At 38.6% G+C, this 21,913-nt stretch overlaps 1 protein-coding gene across 1 annotated transcript in view; it reads right to left on the reverse strand.

Moving 5' to 3' along the window:
- Window positions 1–5,111: 5,111 nt before the first annotated feature.
- Window positions 5,112–21,913, reverse strand: part of slc4a11 (solute carrier family 4 member 11) — a 142,073-nt gene continuing 125,271 nt past the window's right edge. The window contains 7 exon segments of the mRNA XM_042500470.1: window positions 5,112–5,706; window positions 6,609–6,778; window positions 9,247–9,442; window positions 12,545–12,718; window positions 14,872–15,037; window positions 17,990–18,096; window positions 18,546–18,774. Of these exon segments, the coding sequence (XP_042356404.1) occupies window positions 5,640–5,706; window positions 6,609–6,778; window positions 9,247–9,442; window positions 12,545–12,718; window positions 14,872–15,037; window positions 17,990–18,096; window positions 18,546–18,774 (1,109 nt within the window). The 3' untranslated portion in view covers window positions 5,112–5,639.

The following is a 21,913-nucleotide window of genomic DNA, read 5'->3' on the forward strand; positions in this document are numbered from 1 at the left end:
GTTGTCGCTTCAGCTTTGAGATAGAAACGCAGAGATAGAGATGCAGCCACTTTAATTATCCTCACCAATGAGAGTCATGTGCTTTCAATGGGATATGCAGAAGAAACTGAATTAAACCTCCGTTCTCTGTTGTGTTCTTACTTTGGGGAATAGAAATATGTTTGTCTAGAGAACTTTTTTTCACTAAATTAAATGTTAGACAACCATTGTGCTTTAATAAAATAGAATTGTAAAAAGTGCAAAATGTTGATTTAAAGCCGCTCAGCTAAATAAATAAATAAATTAAATTGTTCAACAGTTTGCATCAATCTTTATGATCATTTATAATGAAATAACGTGCTATAGGCGCACTATACTGAGTTAGGGGAAATAAGCTTCTCTTCTGCAATCAAAGGCATTTTTAAGTAGCACTTATGTAATAAGCGATGGTAAAACATGTTTTTGAGTAATAAAATGTCCTTTGTGTTACAGTTGTTCTGCCTGCAGGTCTCTAACAAAGTCTAAAGTGTCTGAATTTGTCCAGGCATTTTAGGTGACGGTGGAGAAAAGTTAAATAATCAGACCAATGTCATTACTATAACTTGAATTTTGTTTTACATCAATTAATACAGAAATTTGAGTTTATCTTGCACACAATATAAAGCGGATGTAATTGTCGACAAAATTATTTTTGCAACTTAAAATGTTTATCTTTGATTTTTTTATCCTGCAGCCATGCATTTCATTAGGCAGTGGTGATAGGTCCCCTGAATTACTTTTTGGAGAGATCGTGGCAGTGCAAGAGAAATGGTCAGGTGGTCAACAAAAAGGCCAAAAATATACATATCAAACAATCTGGATATTCATTTTTCTGTGGTCCAACATGTCACCTAAATGAGCACGAGCACACACAAATATTTACATCACTACTACTTTTTATTTGGCAAACAGCTTGAGATAGTCTCTCTTTTTCAGTGTACAGTATATATACGTATATACTATAGTAAACCAACACATTCTGCTTTATAACCATTTTTTTCTCGTTTTTACATATTACAGCTTACAAATATAGCTGATCTTTTTGACAAAATTACAGATTCTGTTTGACACCTAAATTTCGTATGCTATATAAAAATCCACACATCTTACATTCATGATTAGAAAAAGTAGGCTATATGAAATCAGGGAGAGAAGGGAAAAATAAAATAAAACACCACAGTACGCAATTTTCAAACAAATCCAATTAGGAGGGAGGAGGAGGAGGAGGAGGAGGGAGGAGGAAGGGGAGTCGAGGTTTCACGAACAGGAGTCGTATGTCTATCACTCGGAAATCCAATGTTAAGTCCTCTGAGAGAAGTTTGCTGCTATTCCGAAAATCGTCAGTACAGAGAAGATATCAAGGAACAACAACAATACTGTCACATAAGAAGAAGAATGGTTAAATCTCTGTACTCGGCTCCAAAGTTTCAAACTAATACCTTGCCGTGGATTATAATGGATACTTGATAAAAACTAAACTTTGCATTGCAAACTGTACATATTACTTCATACCTCACAATCTCTCTTCCTCTCTCACCAGTGCTGTTTTAAGCCTTAATCCGCGGATTATGCAAATGCTTCCGAGCTTTCCTTTCATGCCTTGCTATCTCTGCATGAGACATCTGCTTAAATTGGACATCTTTCTCACATCTGTAAGACAAAGTTGAAGCATGAGGGAGCTGCCATTTGGATATTGGGAAAAGCAAGTAATAAAATCCAGCACTGTGAACGCCTTGTTGACAGGCTTTTTTTTCTCCTTGATGTGTGCAATAATTGAATCAGCACTGTTTTTTGTACCATGAGGACGGACTGAAAAGTTTGTGTGTTAAAAATACAGCTGGCCTGTCCTTGCTTCACTGACGGGCGGGTAGCCTACCGCCGTCGCCGGGTAAATCTCGCCGGTGAAGTTCTGTTTTTATACACAGTATTGCTGAATATTGAGCGTTGCATTCAGTTTATTGAGAAGTTTGACTTGCTACTATTTTATTTATTTTTTAGCGCAGGATACACGTCCATCGGCATCACATTGTATCAAAAACCCAGATGAGTCATGCTTGAAGCAAACCAGTGCTTGCTTCGAATTATTTTTTTTGTGGTTTTTTGTTTTTTTTGTTCTGTAGATAACAAGATAATCTCTCCAGACGTCTGGATTATTACATGACGACGTTTGCAAGCATTGATCTAATCATAACATCTAAATAGAAAACAAGACCAGATTATTCTAAAACTCATCTTGGAGCACTTGTTCACAAAAATAAAAATAAAAAAAGGGATGCATTTTTGTTGAATCCAAAGCTCACAAATGTCTGTTTTTGTCTTTTTTTTCGTGTAGCCTTTACCGGACTTTCATCGTTACGAGCAATGCACCAGAACTGTGTTGGACTTTTGACATGGAGCTGGAGGGGACTTCGATATGTAAACACTGCGGCAAAGCCAGATGTGAGACAACACACTCAAAATACAACAACTGTGGAATGTAAAGGAGCAAACTTCCAGTTTGGATTAAACACGCACAAAAAAATCATTTCAAAGATAAACTGTCATGATAAATAAATACTTTTATCTGAATTTAACCTAAAATACTTTTTGTATATTGCCATAATATATTCTAATATATTCATAATTTGATAAAGATTTTACTATATGTTTTGGTTTGTGCTGTCGTTCTAAATAATTACATATAATATATACCTGTGGAATGTCTTTTTTTTTTTGTCTTGAAAATGAGGTTTTCTAGAGCTGGCAGGAAGCTGGATGAAGGACAGATTAGTAATGTGTCTATGACACACACACACACTCACACACTCTTTTTTTTACTCTCCTTAATGAACACTGACAATTGTTGGAATGACTTAGAAACTAAATACGCACAGAGCACATATGTCCTTCATAGAAAAAGGGGGAGTCACAGCTAAAAGGTGCAGGAATGTAAAGGTTTCAACACTGCACGATGACAGAAATACAAAAGGTTTACTTAAATGCAGTGTTCTTACCGGTTAATTCACCCACAGATAAAGTATTTAAGTACTTATCAACACAGTGTAAGTATGTAGAATTTACTCGGATGACAGTGTAAAAACACAATGCGAGTGCAAAGTGTCAGAAAAAGATATCGCTCTTACTTACATTGTGCCATTACACCTTTCTACGTACTCTACAATGTACACTGGCAGCATTTTTATGACTTACACAGTATTAGTGAGTACTTTACTCATAGCTTAATGTACGGTGGCTGACGAGGGCAAACGTGCTAAAACAGTCTAAAACGTTTTTATTGAGAGGCAGGGGCTGCAGCTTCAGAAATGATATCAATTCAGTAACACAAAAATAAATACAACACTAATGTGCTGCAAATGATGCAAAAAAGCCAAAACAAATTCCAGCAAACATGCTTCAAACACAGAAACAATGCATAGTCAAAAATGCACATTTTTTAAAAAAATAAATGCATCTGAAAAAGGCAGCATGTCAAGCCAAAATGCTGAAAGTTCTCCAGGCCTGTAGGGGGAGCTCTGAATGGAACAACTTGATTTTTGACTGAAGAGAGTAAAAACGGACGATAGTGGATTTGGCCAGTTTTTCATGAAAGAGCGACAGATTTGAATAACAGGCAGCTAAAACAAACAAATTGGCACCGTCAGGTCCCAAATGCCCATTAGCAGCTTTGATGCCAAATTGTCTAACTACATTGTCTAACTCCATTACCGATGCCATGAGGTCCAAAAAGACTTTTTTTTGATACATTTTTACTTTGAGGTATCTGTATGTCAGTGAATATCTTTCTTTTTCGAGGTACATAAACTTCCCAGTACGTACACTTAAATATAGCCCTTATTTAAGTCACCGTGTCCTAAAAGTTCAAAAGTTAAAAGTCCAGGCTTATTATGAACTGACATTTATGTGAGCGAGCTTGGGAGTCGGGGTTTAAGACCTCGTGCACCTGCTCTATCGGCCTCATGATTTAGCTGATTCAGATGTAGCTGCAGCCAGATTTCGTTTGAAGCCGACACAAGAAGCTCCTACAAACTGCCCCATCACGATAATACAAGACAGTTCCACCAACAGTTACTTGAACTCTGACACAGCGCGACTATTACATAAATATGAGGCCAAACGAGGCCAAATAAACTGCAATAATTCAGTTTATTTATTCTATTTAATATACATAAAAATGTGTTTTACCTTATAAAAAACGAGATAAAACTAAAACCATATCCCTTAACTGCTTCTCTTTTAACATTTAAACATTTTTTCACAGCTAGCTTAATGTTAACTCTGCATTTTCTTAAGTGCTTCGCTATCAAGGAGCAAAGAGGGCTAACCGTGTAAGTGTGGCGGGCGAGTCGTGAAGCTGCTCCAGCTGCAGATGTATCTACTTGCACCTTGGATGTACACAAAGAGCTGGATGCAGTGTTGGGGGCGGGACTCTTCAGTCCTATGAAAGTGCTCAGTGGCGCATGAAGCCAGAAAAGCTCTATTTTCACGGTAAGAAATTATTCTGATGTTTGGCGCTGCATCATTGGACCCATAGAGCGCGCGCGCAAGAGACTCCCGCCGGCTACTTCCTGTTTTAGCGCTCCACCAACTTGAGCGGCGATTAAATCTTTAATCTTGCGGCCCTTTAGACTTTTCAATTGTAATCCGACCGAGTGCACTAAATTGTGCTAGTAAAACGTGTCATTTTGCAGGGGTTATGACGCTCAAAAACTGCATCCACAGATTTACAGAAGCCTCTTTGCATGTAGGTCAATGGGAAAAAAAATCTTTTTGGGCCGCAGGGCATCACGTGACGGTGTAATCCCACTATGAAAATTGTCCTTAAAGCCAAGTGCACTTCAGTTGGGCCTGACTTACACGATTTGGATGGTTAAAGTAACTTTATACAGATAAATATCTATATATTTTTGCTTCATGCACTGAACTTTGATAGAAATGAATGGGGGACTGTCTCCGTTGTATCCAGTTCTATCTGGTCTGGTCTGTTTTTGACTGTTTCTGTATTTGCAGTGTGTTTGCTGGTAATGTTTTTGCTTTGCAGCCAGTTTTTTTTTATTTGCAGCACATTTCCGTTGTCGTATTTTTTTTTTTTTTTAAATTTTCCTGTGTTTTTGAACTGTTTCTGAAGCTGCAGCATGTTTCTCATAATGTTTCGGGCCGTTGCAGCGTGTTCGCACTCATCGGCAATCACGCCACACACAAATGAACACACTCCGGTAAGGATATTGTAAAATATTACCATAAAATGTAAAGGTATGAGAGGAGGACATGGAGGTATATGGCACTGAACGAGCTGACAGGGTCAAACAGAGGTGAAACAGGGAGTTCTGGACGGTCCTGTTTTTCGGTAGAACTTTCCCCCGGAGAGATGCTGTCTGTCCACGTCGGGGAACATTTCCCACAGCTCTCATCTCTCTTTCTCACGCGACTTCCCACATTTCCAGTGCTTCACCTGTAAGAATGTTCTTATCAGATACAAAAATCAAAACAGTCGGTATTTCTCCTTTTTGCTTCCGTACAGTTTTGCATTGAAAAATATGTTGTTGTTTTTTAATCCTCATTTCCTTTTTTTCTAAAATTCCAGACGTGTTTTTCGCGGATCCAGAACTCGTCTCCGTCTGTAGCTACATGTGTTGGGCATCCATTATGTCCAAGTATTTGGCCTCAATGATATGAGGAAGCACGTTGTTCCTAAACACAGAGAAGAGAAGCTGTGTAAGTTGTTACTCGTTAGACCAGCACTGAGAAAGAAAACATACGGGAACGAAACACCAAACCAGCAGTGTCAGATCTTATCAGAGGAGATTTATCACTTCCTTCTCAGTAGTTCCAGAGAACAAGAGATCGAATCAAAGATACAGTCGTGGCTGATGTTCATGTATGTGAGTGTGCACACTGACACTGAAGAGCTGGGTGGAAAAATGCAGCATGGCCAGTGATACTCAACTAAAGGCTCGCGGGCCAAATCTGCTTTTCAGTGCAAAGACAATATACTTAATCTTTAAATTGATAAATTTTATTGCTTTTGTAAACATAGTCTTATTCTGAGTTTGATGCCGGCACCACGTTCCCAAAAAGTTCTGGAATATTTGGTTGTGCTGGATGAATAAAGTTTACTTGCTTTCTCTAAAGTTTTCGAGTGCAGAGCATCATGTTTTATTGAAGATATTCCACCGGCTTGATTCACCGAAGAAAGTGAAGGAGTGTTTTAAATTATTCTGTGACTTAACAAATATCATATTTAATGCACTACACCCATCTGCTGTTGGTGCTGCAGCCACTGTTTTCACACATTTCGTTTAGTCAGACCGAGCAGATGAACCGCAGCGCAAAACATTTGTATCCCGACTGAACTACCAGATGTTTCCAGCTGAAAACACATTACATGTTGTCACAGAATTTAAAAAAATGCAATTAGGAAATTAAACTAAGATTTATGTGGAAATTATGAACACTTAAAATGGCAACTTCATTCCCCCAAAATGTGCTTTTTTAGGGAGATATGTGGTTTAAACAACAATGAAACAAGCATATTTTTTTCAGGTTTCAAAGTGTTAAAACACTCGAGAAAGTCATTTTGGCGGCGGTCGTACCTGATTGGAATTAGCATGATCATGAGCAGAGGGAAGATCATCTTCATGTACGGTATCGGGTACATGCCAAACGTGCAGAGGACCAGCAGCTGCATCATCTGCAGGAAGGTGAAGTAGTGGATCTTCCTCTGGGGCACTTTGCGGATGTAGTGGGTGGGCGGGTAAGACGTCTGCAGGAGGCGAGAGGATCAGGACAGATTAAAATACAATCTACCCTGAGGTGCTTCTCCTCACTGTCCTCAGGTCTCCAGCTGTCTCAAAGAAATGACTAAGGGAAGTGGACGGCCCACACACACACCTCTGAGAAGCGCTCTGTGGGTTTTAGATCATAAATAACGTTTAGCTTTGAGTGGATGCTCTCTTGTGAGGTGTATTTATAGCTGAGGGGTCTCCTGTGTGAGGCGGGAGCCGCTGATATTATTTTAAACCTGCACTAAGACTTTCATGTAAAAATACACCTGACTCTCCAGTCTGAGTGGAGCTGCAACAAAAACAAACTCAGCCCCCCCCCCCCCCAACTGATCCGGTGTCAGGGAGGAATCTTTCCAACAACACGAGCTGATAAATCAAAGAAATACCACACGGCTCTGCAAATAAATCCTTTTTCACAATTCTGGTTACTACCTGCAGTCATTTTTAGAAACATGACTCATCTGGATCGTACAAAAACAAGACTCAAGACTCTCGTCAGCTGCGTCCTGTAAATCTGCCCCATGAAACCAGGGAGGCTACAGGTATCAAACACTTACATCTGATGCTTTTTAAGACCTTTTAAAGGACAATTTGACCACATTTAAGACTGATTTTAGGGCAAATTGCCTTATCTTAGTAGAGCAACACAGGTAAGTATTCAGGTAATTGAAATATGTGTGATACAGTGCAGAGGGGAGTTGTTTTTTTTTGCAGGAATATCCTCCCAAGAATCCCCACCTTCATGGATGGCAGTGGACGGGGTTTTGTGTCTTTGTGATCCTGTATGGGTCTCCCAAGGCAAAGTGGTCCCAGGGGACCAGGGGGCCAGACTAGGAGCGATTCACCAAGACTCTAATGACATGGCAAAGGTGAGCGTCTGGTGTGCGGGCCTCTGGCCATGTGGCCCAGTCGGACTCAGCGTGAATGAGCAACACGCAGCCGCCACCATGAGGGCTCACCACGTACAGGGACAGGAATCAGGGCCGGGTGCATTGTGTGCTGGGAAGCAGGCAGCGGCGGGGCCCCAGGCGTGCTGGAGGCGTGAAACATCACTTTTCTGGCGGGGAAGGAGCTGGAGCGGTACAACCTAGATACATATATACCTCCACGCACAGCGCCGGTTCACCAACCACACCCTTGATGACGGGCTGGACTCGCATCTTTTGGGTGAGAGTCCAGTTCGGTGGGTCGGTGTGGGGATACTCACGAGCCCCCGGCTGAGCGCCACTATGCTGGAGTTCACCCCAGAAAACGAGACAGTCGCCCCGATGTGGCTGCAAGTTGCTAAGAGGAGGTCACAATTTTTTAGACCCCAAAAGTCCCCAAAAAAGTGCCATTCATCATTCATTCATTTTCTGTTATCACTTGTCCTGGTAAGGGTCGCGGCGTGGACGGAGTCTGTGCAAAACCATGAAGGGATAATTAAAAAAATGGTATCAGAGTTCAGTGGAATATTTAAAAACTTAAAAAAAGTTAAAAAATTAACTTTTTAAAAATGTGTTTATCTTTGTAAAAAGCTCTTCTGTGTGAAAACAGAAGAGCTTTTTACAAAGATAAATTTAAAAAAATAAACAAATTGTAAACAAAAATAAATTGTGGCAATTAAGTCTCCATAAACTCAAATTTAAGACAATTTTAATGACTTTTAAGGCCTTGTATTTGCAAAACTGAATTTAAGATATCTGAAGACTTTTGAGGGACCTGCAGGCTCGATGAGAACAAAATTAACTCCATGAGTCACATGACTGAAGCTTCTTGTTAAAGCAGATCTTCAGCTGCGATTTTGGACATTTTACGAAGAATGAGTCATGTCTAATATTGTGATGTTGAGTGAAACCGTCCATAAATCTGCACAGTGAAGATTAAACATGTGAAGCAACAACAAGCAAAACACATTTCTCAGACACATTCAGGCACATTCATTTTTTCATCATAGTTTTTGAACAGTTGCCTCTCGCTGCCATTTGGAGGCGCCAGCGTGTGAGGAGTCAGTTAAAGGGGAGAAAAGCAAGTCTTGCTCTCAGAAGGTTAAATCGGACACACGGGAGTAGAGACACAAGGGGAGAGATTCCTGTTGGTTTTGTTTTTTGGGAAAAGTGTTCTGCAAATATTTGATGTTGTGTTTTAATCTGACTGAAGATGTTATTCAGCAGAAGAGGAAGTGTGTCAGTAGGATTTTCTTACAGTGGCTGACACCCAACATTAGAATAATAATGTTAACTTATTATCTGCTGCGTCTTAATTCACTAAACCCACCTGCTATTCTGTGCAGATTAAAACAAACACAACAAAAAATGATATTTGCAAGTATTATTTGACTCTCTCTATTGGTCTGCTGCTCCAGCACCGGGCACCCACTCAACCGTTTGATCTGCAGAGCCCTGCAATCGACATCTGCTCTCACACACACACACACACACACACACACACACACACACTTTCTCACCTGCTCTTTGAGGAGGAGAGCCATGCGGTCGCACATCTGGTTTCCGTCGATGGAGGTGAGGGCGATGTAGAGGAAGAGGCCGTACAGGACGGGTTTGGGGATCCATTGCAGCGGGAGAGGCAGCAGCAGCACCGACACGCCGATGAAGATGTTGGCAGTCAGAGACGTCAGCCGGGTCTCTTTCACCTGGACGATACTGAGGACACACACACACACATACACACACAATAACACACATCGGTGAATGGTTACTGGAGAGCACACAATTGTTTTATACAATGAAACAGACAACATTTTTTTCTCCAGGATTTTCTTATCAGTGTTCCTGCACATTTTCCATTTGAAAAAGTCTCTTTTTCACAACAAATTTCATACAGTTTGAGGGGAAATATATATGTTTTCTAATCTTGGACAAACAAAATAATGCTATATTGTGATTTTTGCAAAAACAGACATATTATCAAAGAACTCTGTTTCCTATTTAACCTTTTGAAACCTGGATGACATCGCTTTTCTGCTGCTATTAACACCTTTGAACCCTTTCTTTCTTTAAAACATGGAAAAAAAGAACAATCAGCTACTTGGTGAGAAATGTTACACAAACTGCAATAAATTAATAGATTACGATAATTATTTTTTAAAATGCTAGGAAAAAAAGAGAAAATCTAGGGAAAAACTATATAGCATATCATAATTACATATTTAAAACAATGCTGCAGAATTATGGGATGTTTCCTTTTTTAATAATTATATTTTTCTTGTACTTTTAAAAAAAATATTTTTTACAAATGTCTTGTCTTTTTGGGACTCTGACCCCAAACAATTAAAAAGGTATCATTAAATATTGTCTAATTTAATACACATTTGCGTCTTTTAGCATCGTTTGATAACTAACAGCTTAATAAAGGCCTCTTCCTTTAGTTTTTAGCCAACACTCGAAAACTCACGACAGAACAATCCAGAGTGATAAAAGCACGACAGATAAAAGGAAAAAAAAACATGTATTTCTAAATTTTAGGGTGAACTGTCTCTTTAAGAGCCACAAACGGGTCATGACATGAATCTGAGGGTCATGAGGTAATTATTGGGATAGAAAAGGGAAAAAAAGCATATATTTGAGAGACACAAGAAACATATTTTTCAGAGTATTTTCCTCTGACTATTTCTCTCCTTTTTCTTGACCTTTCATTACCTCTTCAGGCGTCTGAAAAATATTCAAATTAAACAACCTTGGAGGTGAAAATCTGTTTTTGGTTGATTAACTCATGGACACCTGCAACAAATGGGGCTGAATATTTCATTGCATCTTTTTCCAGGTTTAAAACTAAAGGACACTGAGCTCTGGAGCTGAGGCTCAATAATAACATATATATAATGCAATAGTTTTCATTTATATATTTATTTTCTTACAAATCTTCTTAAGTCTGTTTTTTATATTTCATGCTTTATTTTTATTTTAATCATAGAGGAAAAAAAAGTTTTTCTGATTGACAAGATTATTATCTCAGAAAGAAGTTTTCATTTTAAAAATCTACTTTTGTTTTTCTGAATAAACAATATTATCGTACTGATTCAGAAAAACAAGAGCTGAGTATTATTCCATTGAAACTTTCTTCAGGATTCTGAGATAATAATCTCAGATAATAATAATAATAATAAATCAGGCTCTGTTTATATGTATACAGATTGTTTTTGAAATTGATGTTTCCCTCCTCCATTTAAAAAAATGAAATCTCTCTCTCATGTGAGCCCTCTTCCACAGTTTCCCTCGTCATTTAGTAAATGTAGTAAAGTGCACAGCCTGACGTTACCTTTATCACAACACCTGCTGGTAATGATCTCATCACTGCTGATTTATCTTTGATATAAGCTCACTCAAAGACTCGCTTTTCTTCCATTCCTCATTGACGACAATCCCACTCTTAAATTTGTTCCACCATCAGCTGGTTCAACCGGGACCGACCCAAAACTGCTGTTTCTGTCCGACTTTAAACCGCAGACACTGAGACGGAGCAAATAACGCCGAGTGCAGCAGATGCACATCAGTAATAAGTTAAAGTGTGACATAAACAACATAAACAAACCGGTTGTCTGCTGCTGTTCTGGTTGTTTTTGGCTTGTGGTTATTAACCCTTAGGGACTGTGGGACGGTGGATTATACGCGCTTTTCATGTTTAATTTTTTTGATAGTTTTGACTGTGTTCAAGCGTATGGCATAAATTATGGCAATATTGTGTATTTTGTTTAATTCTGGAATTTCTAACTCCGACAATAAGTCTCAAATACACTGTGGAAACTAAATAAAAAAAGCAATGCTCCATCGAAACCCATTCAAACTGACATTTTTGATCCCACAGCCATCAAAGAAGAAACACATGACTTGTATTATTTCTGGGTGTCATTCTGGGTTTTTACCTCGAAATTTTCTCATTTTTACTATTTTCCACCTGATGATGTCATTTTTTACCATATTTTGCATATGGAGGAAATACATGCTATTTCCACGAGAAGCACTGTCACAATCAATGCTGCTGCTAATCACTGACATAACCTAGACTGTGATAATCACAAAAAAGAAGAAAAAAATCTACTCAGCATGTAGTATATTGTATAATTCAATTTTTTTGTGTTTTTTTCATCTAAAAACATAGTGGCATGACAAAAAACTGGCATTTAAAGGGTTAAAAGTATAAAAATTAATGAATATTTGAAATTTATGATTAGGGCTTATTTTTACGTTTAAAAAGTAACTAAATGAAAGTAGAAAATAATATTAATGTAAAATATTTTTTTAAAGCTTGATTTCGAAAAAGCACATTTTGTGCGTAAAGTGATACGAATGTGTGTGATATTAAAGCAGGCCCTAAAGGGTTAAATCACCACAGTTTCATAGACAATCAGATACAGAAATTTGGAACATTAATTTCCAGAGATATACATACTCTTAAGAACCCTAAATGATATAATTCTCTACAGTAATTGTTTCTAATTAGATCTGCTCTCTCGATTGTCGCCTGTGCCCGCTTTATCCCACTTGACAATTCCTGAATATTATGTGCAACTTTTTCACATATCTGTGTGGCTGTAATGATGAGCGTAATCCTCTCATCTCTGAAAAACTCCCTCACATCTTCCACCCGGAGAGAAAAACGCTTCGTTACATAGTAATCATGCAATCAGGGACGAGCAGGATACAGTAGCCTGCAAGACAAAATCACCAGTCGCCACATGCTCTGAAGACGACCTTTAATTGAGCGTCTGATTAGCAGCGGCGGCGATGAGAGGGCGGGTTACTCACGTCTCATAGAGGTGCCCCCCCTCCACGCGCTGCTCCACAAAAGCCAGCTGGCGCACATGAAGGGTGGAGTGAGGGAAGGCGGCGTGCATCCAGGGCAACCCCAGCACTGACATCAGTATGTTAATGAGCCCAGAGAGCATCAGGTCCCAGTGATACGCCGTGCCCTTCAGCAACCTGAGGAGCAACGCAACTGTTACACTCTGCCCACGGCAACGGCAACAACACAACAACAACTACACAACAATTCACACGGAGAAAACTGATGGAGTCACACAGACGGAGCAGAGAAAATTAGCATACAGTAATATTTTGAAGGGAGCACACGTGACAAGTAGGCAACACACACACACACACACACACACACACACACAGAAAGAGCACTGCTCTCCTAAGGTTAGCGGTGCCCTTCAACACAACCTGAATAAACTCGCTCGGATGTTCCACTTATTCTTCTCATTCAACATTGAAGAAAATCCATGTACACAATCGATATGTCCCTGCAATGACATCACGAGGCGACGCCACATACTGCAGTAACTTTACATAGAAGGATGACCGCGACCTTTACGGTGCCACAAAACATTTTCTGCAAATTAGTGAGGAATCACAGCTGTGCACCTTTCCTGTGCCTCGAGCTCAGTGTCTAAAGCAATAGAAATATAAATAAATAAATAAATAAATTATAAATAAAAAATAAAAATAAAATAAATAAATATATATATATATATATATATATATATATATATATATATATATATATATATATATATATATATATTTTTTTTGTGCAGAGCGGTATGAGAGTGAATATGTGACGCTGCACAAAAAAAAGTATAAAAATAAATGTTGCTGCTAATCAGTGACATATCTCAGGCTGTAATAATTAATGAATATTTGAATATTTACAATTAGGACTGTTAATCTTTAATATTGCTACAGCCTGATTTTGAAAAAGTGCATTTTTTGTGCAGAGCGGTATGAGAGTGAATATGTGACGCTGCACAAAAAAAAGTATAAAAATAAATGTTGCTGCTAATCAGTGACATATCTCAGGCTGTAATAATTAAAAAAACAACAATTTATAGGGCACAATTCATGAATAAAATGCAACACGAAGTGCTGAATATATAAAAACCTATAATAATAATAATAATAAAGACAAATAATGCGAAATGTTCTCACGAAATAAGTTAGTATTTACAATTAAGAATCTTTCACAAAAAATGAGTTAATGTTTCAAAATAATGAGTAGGTATCTAAAAAATAGTTTCTCAAAATTATGTGAAACTTTCTAAAAACAATGAGAAAGTTTTCACAATAATGACTATCTCAAAAATAATACGTTCGTATCCCACACTAAGAAAAAATTTTCTCAAAATAATGAGTTAGTGTCTCCAAAACAATAAGAACCTAACTCACACTGACTTACTTTTCTCAAAATAATGACTAAATATCTCCAAATTAACAACTTGATATCTAAAAGATGAGTTAGTATGTCCAAATAATGAAAGACTTTCTAAAAATAATGACTTGGTATTTTAAAATAATGAGGAACTTTCTCAAAATGACTTACTTGTCTAAAAAATAATAAATAATAATAATAAAAATACTAAGTCAATATCTTTCTTAAAGTTATTATTTAGAGATTTTGAAATACTATCTGATTATTTTGAGAAAGTTTCATTAAAATTCTTTTAAAAAAACCCAAAACACTGGCAGAAACGGTCTTCCATATAACAACAGCACAGTTTACAGAATATGTCACATAAAGAAAATAGTCTTCAAGAGATAATTCTTCTTGGAAATCACTCTCTTTTTTATGCTATAGCAGCTGTTGTTTTGCCTTCCAGTGAAATCTTCCTCGTTCGGAACAGACATTTAGATCCAATTAATTTCTGCCCAACAAACGTCGATGATAAGGGCTGAAATTCCATCATTATAGATTTTCACTGTGGGGCTTTTTGATGGCTGATGGCTCTAAAGTCGTCTGTCCGATGCAAATTTAGAAGAACAGGGTAAAAGCTCAACATCGTGTTTTGGCTGCGAGGCTTCTTCAGAGCTCCCTGACTGCGACAATTTGACTCAGATGTCAAGTTTCTGGCTCAGTTAATCTTCCCTCCCTAACAGACCGGCAAATATCCCGTTTCAGCAGATCCCAAAGGTCCTTGGTGGCTTTTTAAAGGGTCATGGAGAGAGTTTAAGCCAGTTAATGCACAAAAATGAGCATCCCAGAATTCACCCTCATTAATATTATCCCTTTCAACTGTTTTCTGATCGTAAATGAAGTCATGGAAAGACTGAAAAAAAAAACAAAACAGAACCTCTACCTGTTCTCTGGCGCATTGGTCAGCGAGACGACAATGTTCTGGTCGATGAAGATGAGCAGGGCGAGGAGGAAGCCGAGGCCCATGGCGCTGACGACGTTCATGGCCGACAGACGCTCAAACGGAGCCACGTTGAAGACGGGCCGGTCGTGGACTTTAAAGACTGGAACTGTGCACCAAAAAAAAGGGAAAAAAATAGAGCAGTCAATTAATCATTTGTTAAGAAGATAAATGGCAATTATTTTCCTGATCTAATCATCATTTTAGTCATTTTTCAAGCAAAAATGCCAAAATTCAACATTATATTGTGTAATATGATATAGTTTGTGTGATACCTTGCACTACTGCATATAGATTATGCAATAACAAGTACAGTCGGTTGATAGTTAAATTATGGTCATATTGCTTATATTTATATTCTCCTTTTATATATTCTTTGCATTTTATAGTCTCCTTTTTATATTATTTACTCTATGGATAATGAGAGTGTGGATCAATAAAGGCGATTATCTTCTCTTAAATATTGGCTGATACAAACTTCTCACATATAAGGATTTGCCATTTTTTTTGTCTTAAATATCTTTGTGGAGTTAGTTGGACAGAAAAACTAATAATATTTTAAGCACAAATGAAGTCCCACAAATGAAGGAATTTTTCTGTTTTTTTGGGGGAGATTGTTGTGGCCTAAAATGCCTTACACAGCAGCTTTTCTCCTAAACTGTGGTGCATGTTGCAATGTTTTTAGGGATTTTTTTGCAATTCAAGAAACAGGGATTTTTTCCTGAAGAAATTCATGCAGAGCTCACACTCCCACAGCAGAAGTCTCCCTGTGGTCTCCTAGTGGTGCTGAGCGAAGCAATAGGCTGCACGTATTTCTACAATTAAATGAAATTTTATCAAAAATATTACAAAGATTTTATCCAGTTTACTTACTGTCTCCTCTTTATGACTGTTTGTTTTTAATTGATGAAAAAAAATCCTCTGTTTCGTCTACTTGAGAAGGACTTTGGTCAGTGTTTGATGTTTTGAAATGTGCTCTATAAATAAACGTGACTTGATCAAAAATATGGTGATTGGTCAAATTTGCATTAAAGTTCCAATGATTGGACAAAATTGAAAAGTTGCAGACGAGGTTGGCTGAATTTGCATTCATTTCTGCAAACTTGTCATTGCAACATCCTGCAAAGACTGAAAACAATTAATTAATCAAGAAAATAATCTGCAGATTTACTGATAATGAAAATCCTAATTAGAGCTGTGAGTTTGATATAACTGTGAGATTTTACTCTGATGAATGTGTCCTCACTTTGTTAGATGACTGTAACTTAGGACATGACCTGCTCAATTTTATCTCTATAATAGCTAAATTATGAACATCAGTTTCTTTAGTGGATGTTAAACTGTGACAGGAATATCATTTTGTGAAGAATTTCTGCTTAAAATTCAGAATCAGCACTTTGTTAACTCATCAGAGTCCATCTTCACAAACATAACTGTCTCTCAAACTGTTTTGATGACTCGCCTTTTCATGCCAAAAATCATTTTCTGAGAGTGTCTGGACTTTTTTATTTTTATTTTTAACATGCTGAATATCTCATTTAGGACTACATCCTCTCAAATACAACTGAATTAAGTGCAGTCGGTTAAATTTGGAAGAAATGACAATACAATAATGGGCCTATTATCTTATGACTTATTGTCTCTGGAGGTAAAGGAACAGAAAATTGGCCGGGCACTTAAATTTAAATTCACTTGAGGGTTTGGCGCTCGCCTCGGTGTTTCTGTGTCGACCCCTGGAGAACAGCTGCTGCCTTGGCAACAATGAATGGAGACGCAAAATGATGCGAAACAATAGAGAATAAAAACTGAAAATCTCCAATGTGCTTTGGCCTGTGCCTTGATTAAGGAACATAAAAAGACAATAAAAGCACCGAATAGGGGAGGCCCCGCAGTTTGACAGTCTGTCTTGGAAGTAAACGACCTAAAAGTCCAAAATCCCTAAAGTGTAAATACACCCGAAACAGTACTGAAGTGTCACAAAAAGACAGCTGACTACCAAGCACTAACAGCTTTTTTACAACTGCTTTGCTTCATTTTCTTAACTCAAAGCAATGTTGTCAAACAAACAAATTCTGATGCAAAATTAGGCCCAAATCTAACAATTAACCCATCTTATGTAAGATAAAGTACATGTTAAAGGGATAGTTCAACCCACAATGAAAAATACATATTTTCCCTTTTACCTGTAGAGTTATTTATGAATGCAGATTTTTTCGGTGTGAGTCGCCGAGTCGCCGAGATTTCAACCGTAGAGATGTCTGCCTTCTCTCAAATATTACAGAACTCGATGGCGCTCGGCTTGTGGTGCTCAAAGTGCCAAAAAATACATTCAAAAACTCAACAACAATGTGTCTTTACACAAATCATGACCCGATTACTCCAGATAATCTAGAATTTTAGGACATTTCTAGGATTTTAGGAAATTTCTAGGATTTTAGGGAAATTTCTAGGATTTCAGGACTTTCCTGAAATTTTTAGCACTTTTCTTAGATCTTAGACTGTTTCTCTGATTTTAGGACATTTTAAGATTGTAGGATGTTTCTAGGATTATGATATTCCTCAGATTTTAAGACATTTCTCATTTCTTTAGGACTTTTCTAACATTTTCTGACATTTTTAGGAATTGAGAACATTTTTTAGAGTTAAGAATGTTTCTTGGATTTCAGCACATTTATGGGATTTTAGGAAACTTCTAGGATTCTAGGACCTAGTTTGGATTTTAGGACATTTCGAGGATATTTGGACATTTCTAGGATTTTAGGACGTTTCTAGGATTTTTGGACATTTCTGGGATTTTAGGACACTTTTAGGATTTCAGTACATATTTTGGATTTGAGGATCTTTCTAGGATTTTAAGACATTTCTAGGATTTTGGGGCATTTCTGGGATTTTGGGGCATTACTAGGATTTTTAGGATGTTTCTAGAGCATTTCCTCAATATTGTGCAATGCGTCTGTTGCAGGCCAGTTTACACAACGAATGGTTGGACTGAATAGTTTTATATATCATGAAAAACTCAATGCACTGTCCAGCAACTGGAGAAGTAACAAGTGATACGAACGCTCGATGTCGCTGAAAAGGTAGGAGCCGATGAAGGAGAACATGAGCACTGAGATCGGCAGGGCGCAGTCCGACAGCACCTCCCTCACTTTGGCATGCAGGAACGGACTGAAAAAGAGAGCGAAAGAGAAGAAGAGAGAGAAAGAGAGAGGGGTGAGGGAGTGAGCGAGGAGAGACAAATAATAGAGGAATACAATTACTGTGGACAAGACAAGGACAATGGCTGCAATCCTGACACTGCTTAAGTACCTTGGTCCGCCTTTTGCTTACACAATTGAATCCGGCTTTGAGGTTGATTTGATTACTGGGGGCAATCAGAAGTAGAATATTAATGCTTATTAAATCACAGGCTGGAACAGAAGCTTCGACAGAAACGGGAGCTTTGTGAGAGCCCGTCTGGAAACTTCCTTTAAGCTCCGTCACTCCAGACAATCTTTAGACTCACGGCCCAACTCAGCAGAATTCATCCCAGCCGGCAGCGCTCTCATCCAAACAAGATTTAAACTTCTCCAGTGATTTATCTTAAGAGTGCTGCAGTGCTGCAGTGCTGCATGTACCTCCTTTTGAACTGGTAGAGGGTGTAGCCCATCCATAACGTCCCGAGCATCAGCAGGAGGCAGAGGACGGGCCTCTCTCGAGTGCACTGGATGACGGATTCGGGGAGGCCGTTGAGTGCGAACCCGGCCGCCACATCACTCCTGTTGCCCCCAAGCAGATCTCCACTCTGAGGGAAGCTCCCTATGCTTCTGTTCGCCAGCGTCGGAGCGTGGTAATACCTGTGAAAGACTGGAGACACAACCACAGAGGTTAGTTCAACTGAAGATTAATGAAACCTCCAGGAACTGTTACGACCCAGCTAACAGGTGAGAGAAGCGACATAAAAAACAGGTGTTTATGGTAAATTGAAGTTCGGAAAATAAGGATTACTGTGAACAACAAAAGGTGAAGCAAAACTATCACGAAAAGGGTTTGCAGGTACTGCAAAAAAATCAACGAAATAAATATAACAAAAAGAGGGCTCCTAAAAACCAGAGCTTTTAAACTTATCTAACAAAAAAAGAGGAAATATAATCCTGACTCTCTTAAAGTGTGTGGAAAACAAAAATACGACTAAAAAGCACCCTAAAACTTGAATTTAAGAAGCAACTACGGGAGGGCAGCCTGTTATTTAAAAACTAATACCAAAACTCAACGCGCGAACTAGAGCCTCAGATAACACTACAAATCAATGACAAATTATACAAGATCAATCAAACTAAGTCCAAACAGACAGTCTCGGGAGGCTCGATGGCAGTCTGAACGCGGGAAAAATACTACATTTAGGTAAAATGTTTGATGAAGAGACACGAGCAGTAAAACTGGAGGAGAGAGAACCTCATAAAATAAAGATAAACTTCAGCTGAGCTACAACTGCACCGAAACCTGATCAGCTGGATCGTAAAATCCTCAGCACTTTTCTGCTTATCGTTTTTGAACATTTGGCTCACACATAGTAAATATTAAACATATTTAAAGTAATCTCAACCTCGAACCTGTGGCTGCTGCATCAAGACATAGCCTTTGTACGTGGGGCGCCCGCTCTGCCAGGCGAACAGTTTTTTTTTTTAATGATGACTTATAAACGGTGGATCGTACACTTAAACACATGAAACAGTCGAGAGTCAACAGACGAGGAGGAGAAGAGAAACAAACCAACATGAATGCAACACAGGCAGCAGGAATGTTAATATGCTCCGACATTTTGGCTGAGAGAGAATATAAACAGAGAAAACGCATTTAATTGAAGTCATGGAGGGGTAGACGTGCGGAGAATGGACTCTACGAACTGCAGAGGGAGCTTGAGGTGAGTTGCAACGTAGGGTTAACAGCAGAACTTTTATTGGATATTCGCGGTACGCATTCCCCAGTTGGGTCAGTGACCAGTGAACACTTCACGACAGAGTCGGCTCTAAAAAATCAAACATGTTTAATTCGCTCCGACTCATGTCGGGAGGAGTCTGTTCTCCTCAGAAACTTACAGATCTCTGCTTTGGCTGCAGACTGTATTTAAAGATAGAGAACATGTAACTTTCAGATCTGGATCGCCCCCTGGTGCCTGTCTGCAGTATAGGTCCTAAACTCCGTCCCTCCATGTTTTTATCCTTATTTTGCCTCTTTTTTTTTCACAGTTCACATATTTTACCAATTACTCTACTTTTTTATTTATTTTTATTGGTATTATTATGTTATTTATTAATCCTTTAATCTGCTTCCTGATTTATGTACTTCTTCATCTTTTATCTGTTGGTTTTATCCTGCCTTTTGTGTTTTTATTTACATGCTTGTGCGTGTGTGTCTGTGTGTTTTGGGAGGGGGGGTAGATTTTGGTGTTATTTGTTGTTCATCATACAGTGTTCATCAACTTTGTGTTCATCTGTATGAAAAGTGCTGTACAAATAAAGTCTGATTGACTGATTGATGTTAGTGAATGGGTCAAACTAAAAAGTCAAAGAACACCCCAAATAAATTTTGGTTTCTGTCACTGAAATTAGTTCTCGTCAGCCTGATGTTTGTTCATCTGTTTGTTTTTATCATAAGTTTGCTTTTGATGAGTTAATATACAAAAGGATGCTTTCCTGCCATGATTGACAGCTGTGACAGCCAACCCGTGTGCTTGCATTCAGTGGAGCTGTTCTCGATTGGTTGGACGGGTTTTTGCCTGTCCGACCTGACATCCGCTCTGCCCGTGTCTTGTTTGTTTTAATCTCACTTTGGCATAGCAAGGGTAACTGCGGGCGCGTCGTCCATCTTTATATACCGTATATGGCGCCAACTGGCTGCAGCTCATGCTGACTGGTGCAGACTCATATTGGACTCTGCAGGATTGTGAATCCTTTAGAGGATCCTGTCTAAAGTTGTGCTGCATCTCCAGCTTTGAGGTAGAGTCCTGATCAAAGGTCAAGTGATCATAATCCTTAAACACGACACTCTGTATGATTTTATCTCTGCGCCGGCAACAGCAGCTGTACCCGACTGTGCTGGACTGGGTGCACTGAAATCAGTCACCCCACATGAGAACTACTGTATAAACACCTGATTTTTTCCATGTTCTAGGTTTTTTTTTGGGAGTTTTTTCTTAGTCGCTGTGAGGGTCTAAAGAAAGAGGGATGCTGTATGCAGCAAAGCCCTCTGAGGAAAACCGTGATTTGTGAAAACGGGCTTTATAAATAAAACTGTCTTGAACTGACTTTTGATAAAGTGTGTCCGCACCTCTAACAGGCATCATGTTGAAGGTCGTGATTTTAACTTAAGCAGATGCTTTTACAACTATTTAAAATAAGAAGAATGACATAAGAGACAGTGTGACCCGACCTGCATGCTGCTCCCTCCGCAGGCCTTTTCATCACCACGAAAGTTATGCGGCAAGCAAAGTTGCAGAAGGAGACTGAATATGTTCATTCATGTTACTGCAACAATATTTTGGATGAAAAGTGTCCACAGAATGGCATAGGTTAATGTTATGGTAATGGCATATGAGCTCGGAGCGTATTTTACAAATGGTTCCTGAAAATTGAACCACTGCACCGGCAATATCCAAAACAGGACAACGCTACATTCAAAATAAATTACATTCTGCCAGCGTCATCTCAGTTTTTGGGAAATTAAATTGTGTAAAATATTTATGGTACACTAAGATGAGGTGCAGTAAAGGCAGGATGGTGCAGTATGGCTGCAGGCTGTGTTCGAAATCTCAATTGATTAATTTAGTATCTGTCTGAGCCTCTCAGTCTGCTGACCCAACAGAACAACTGATGCAAACTATCGAGAATGCTCCGAAATGTTCACCTCTTCTTTTGACCTGCGGTGGATTTAAATAAGATGGACTGCTCTTATTTCATTAGATAATTAACCCTTTAAAACCTGAGTAAATTGCTTTGATTTAAAA

Source organism: Plectropomus leopardus, chromosome 14 (genome assembly GCF_008729295.1).
Source record: "Plectropomus leopardus isolate mb chromosome 14, YSFRI_Pleo_2.0, whole genome shotgun sequence".
In the NCBI taxonomy this organism is placed as follows: Eukaryota; Metazoa; Chordata; class Actinopteri; order Perciformes; family Serranidae; genus Plectropomus; species Plectropomus leopardus.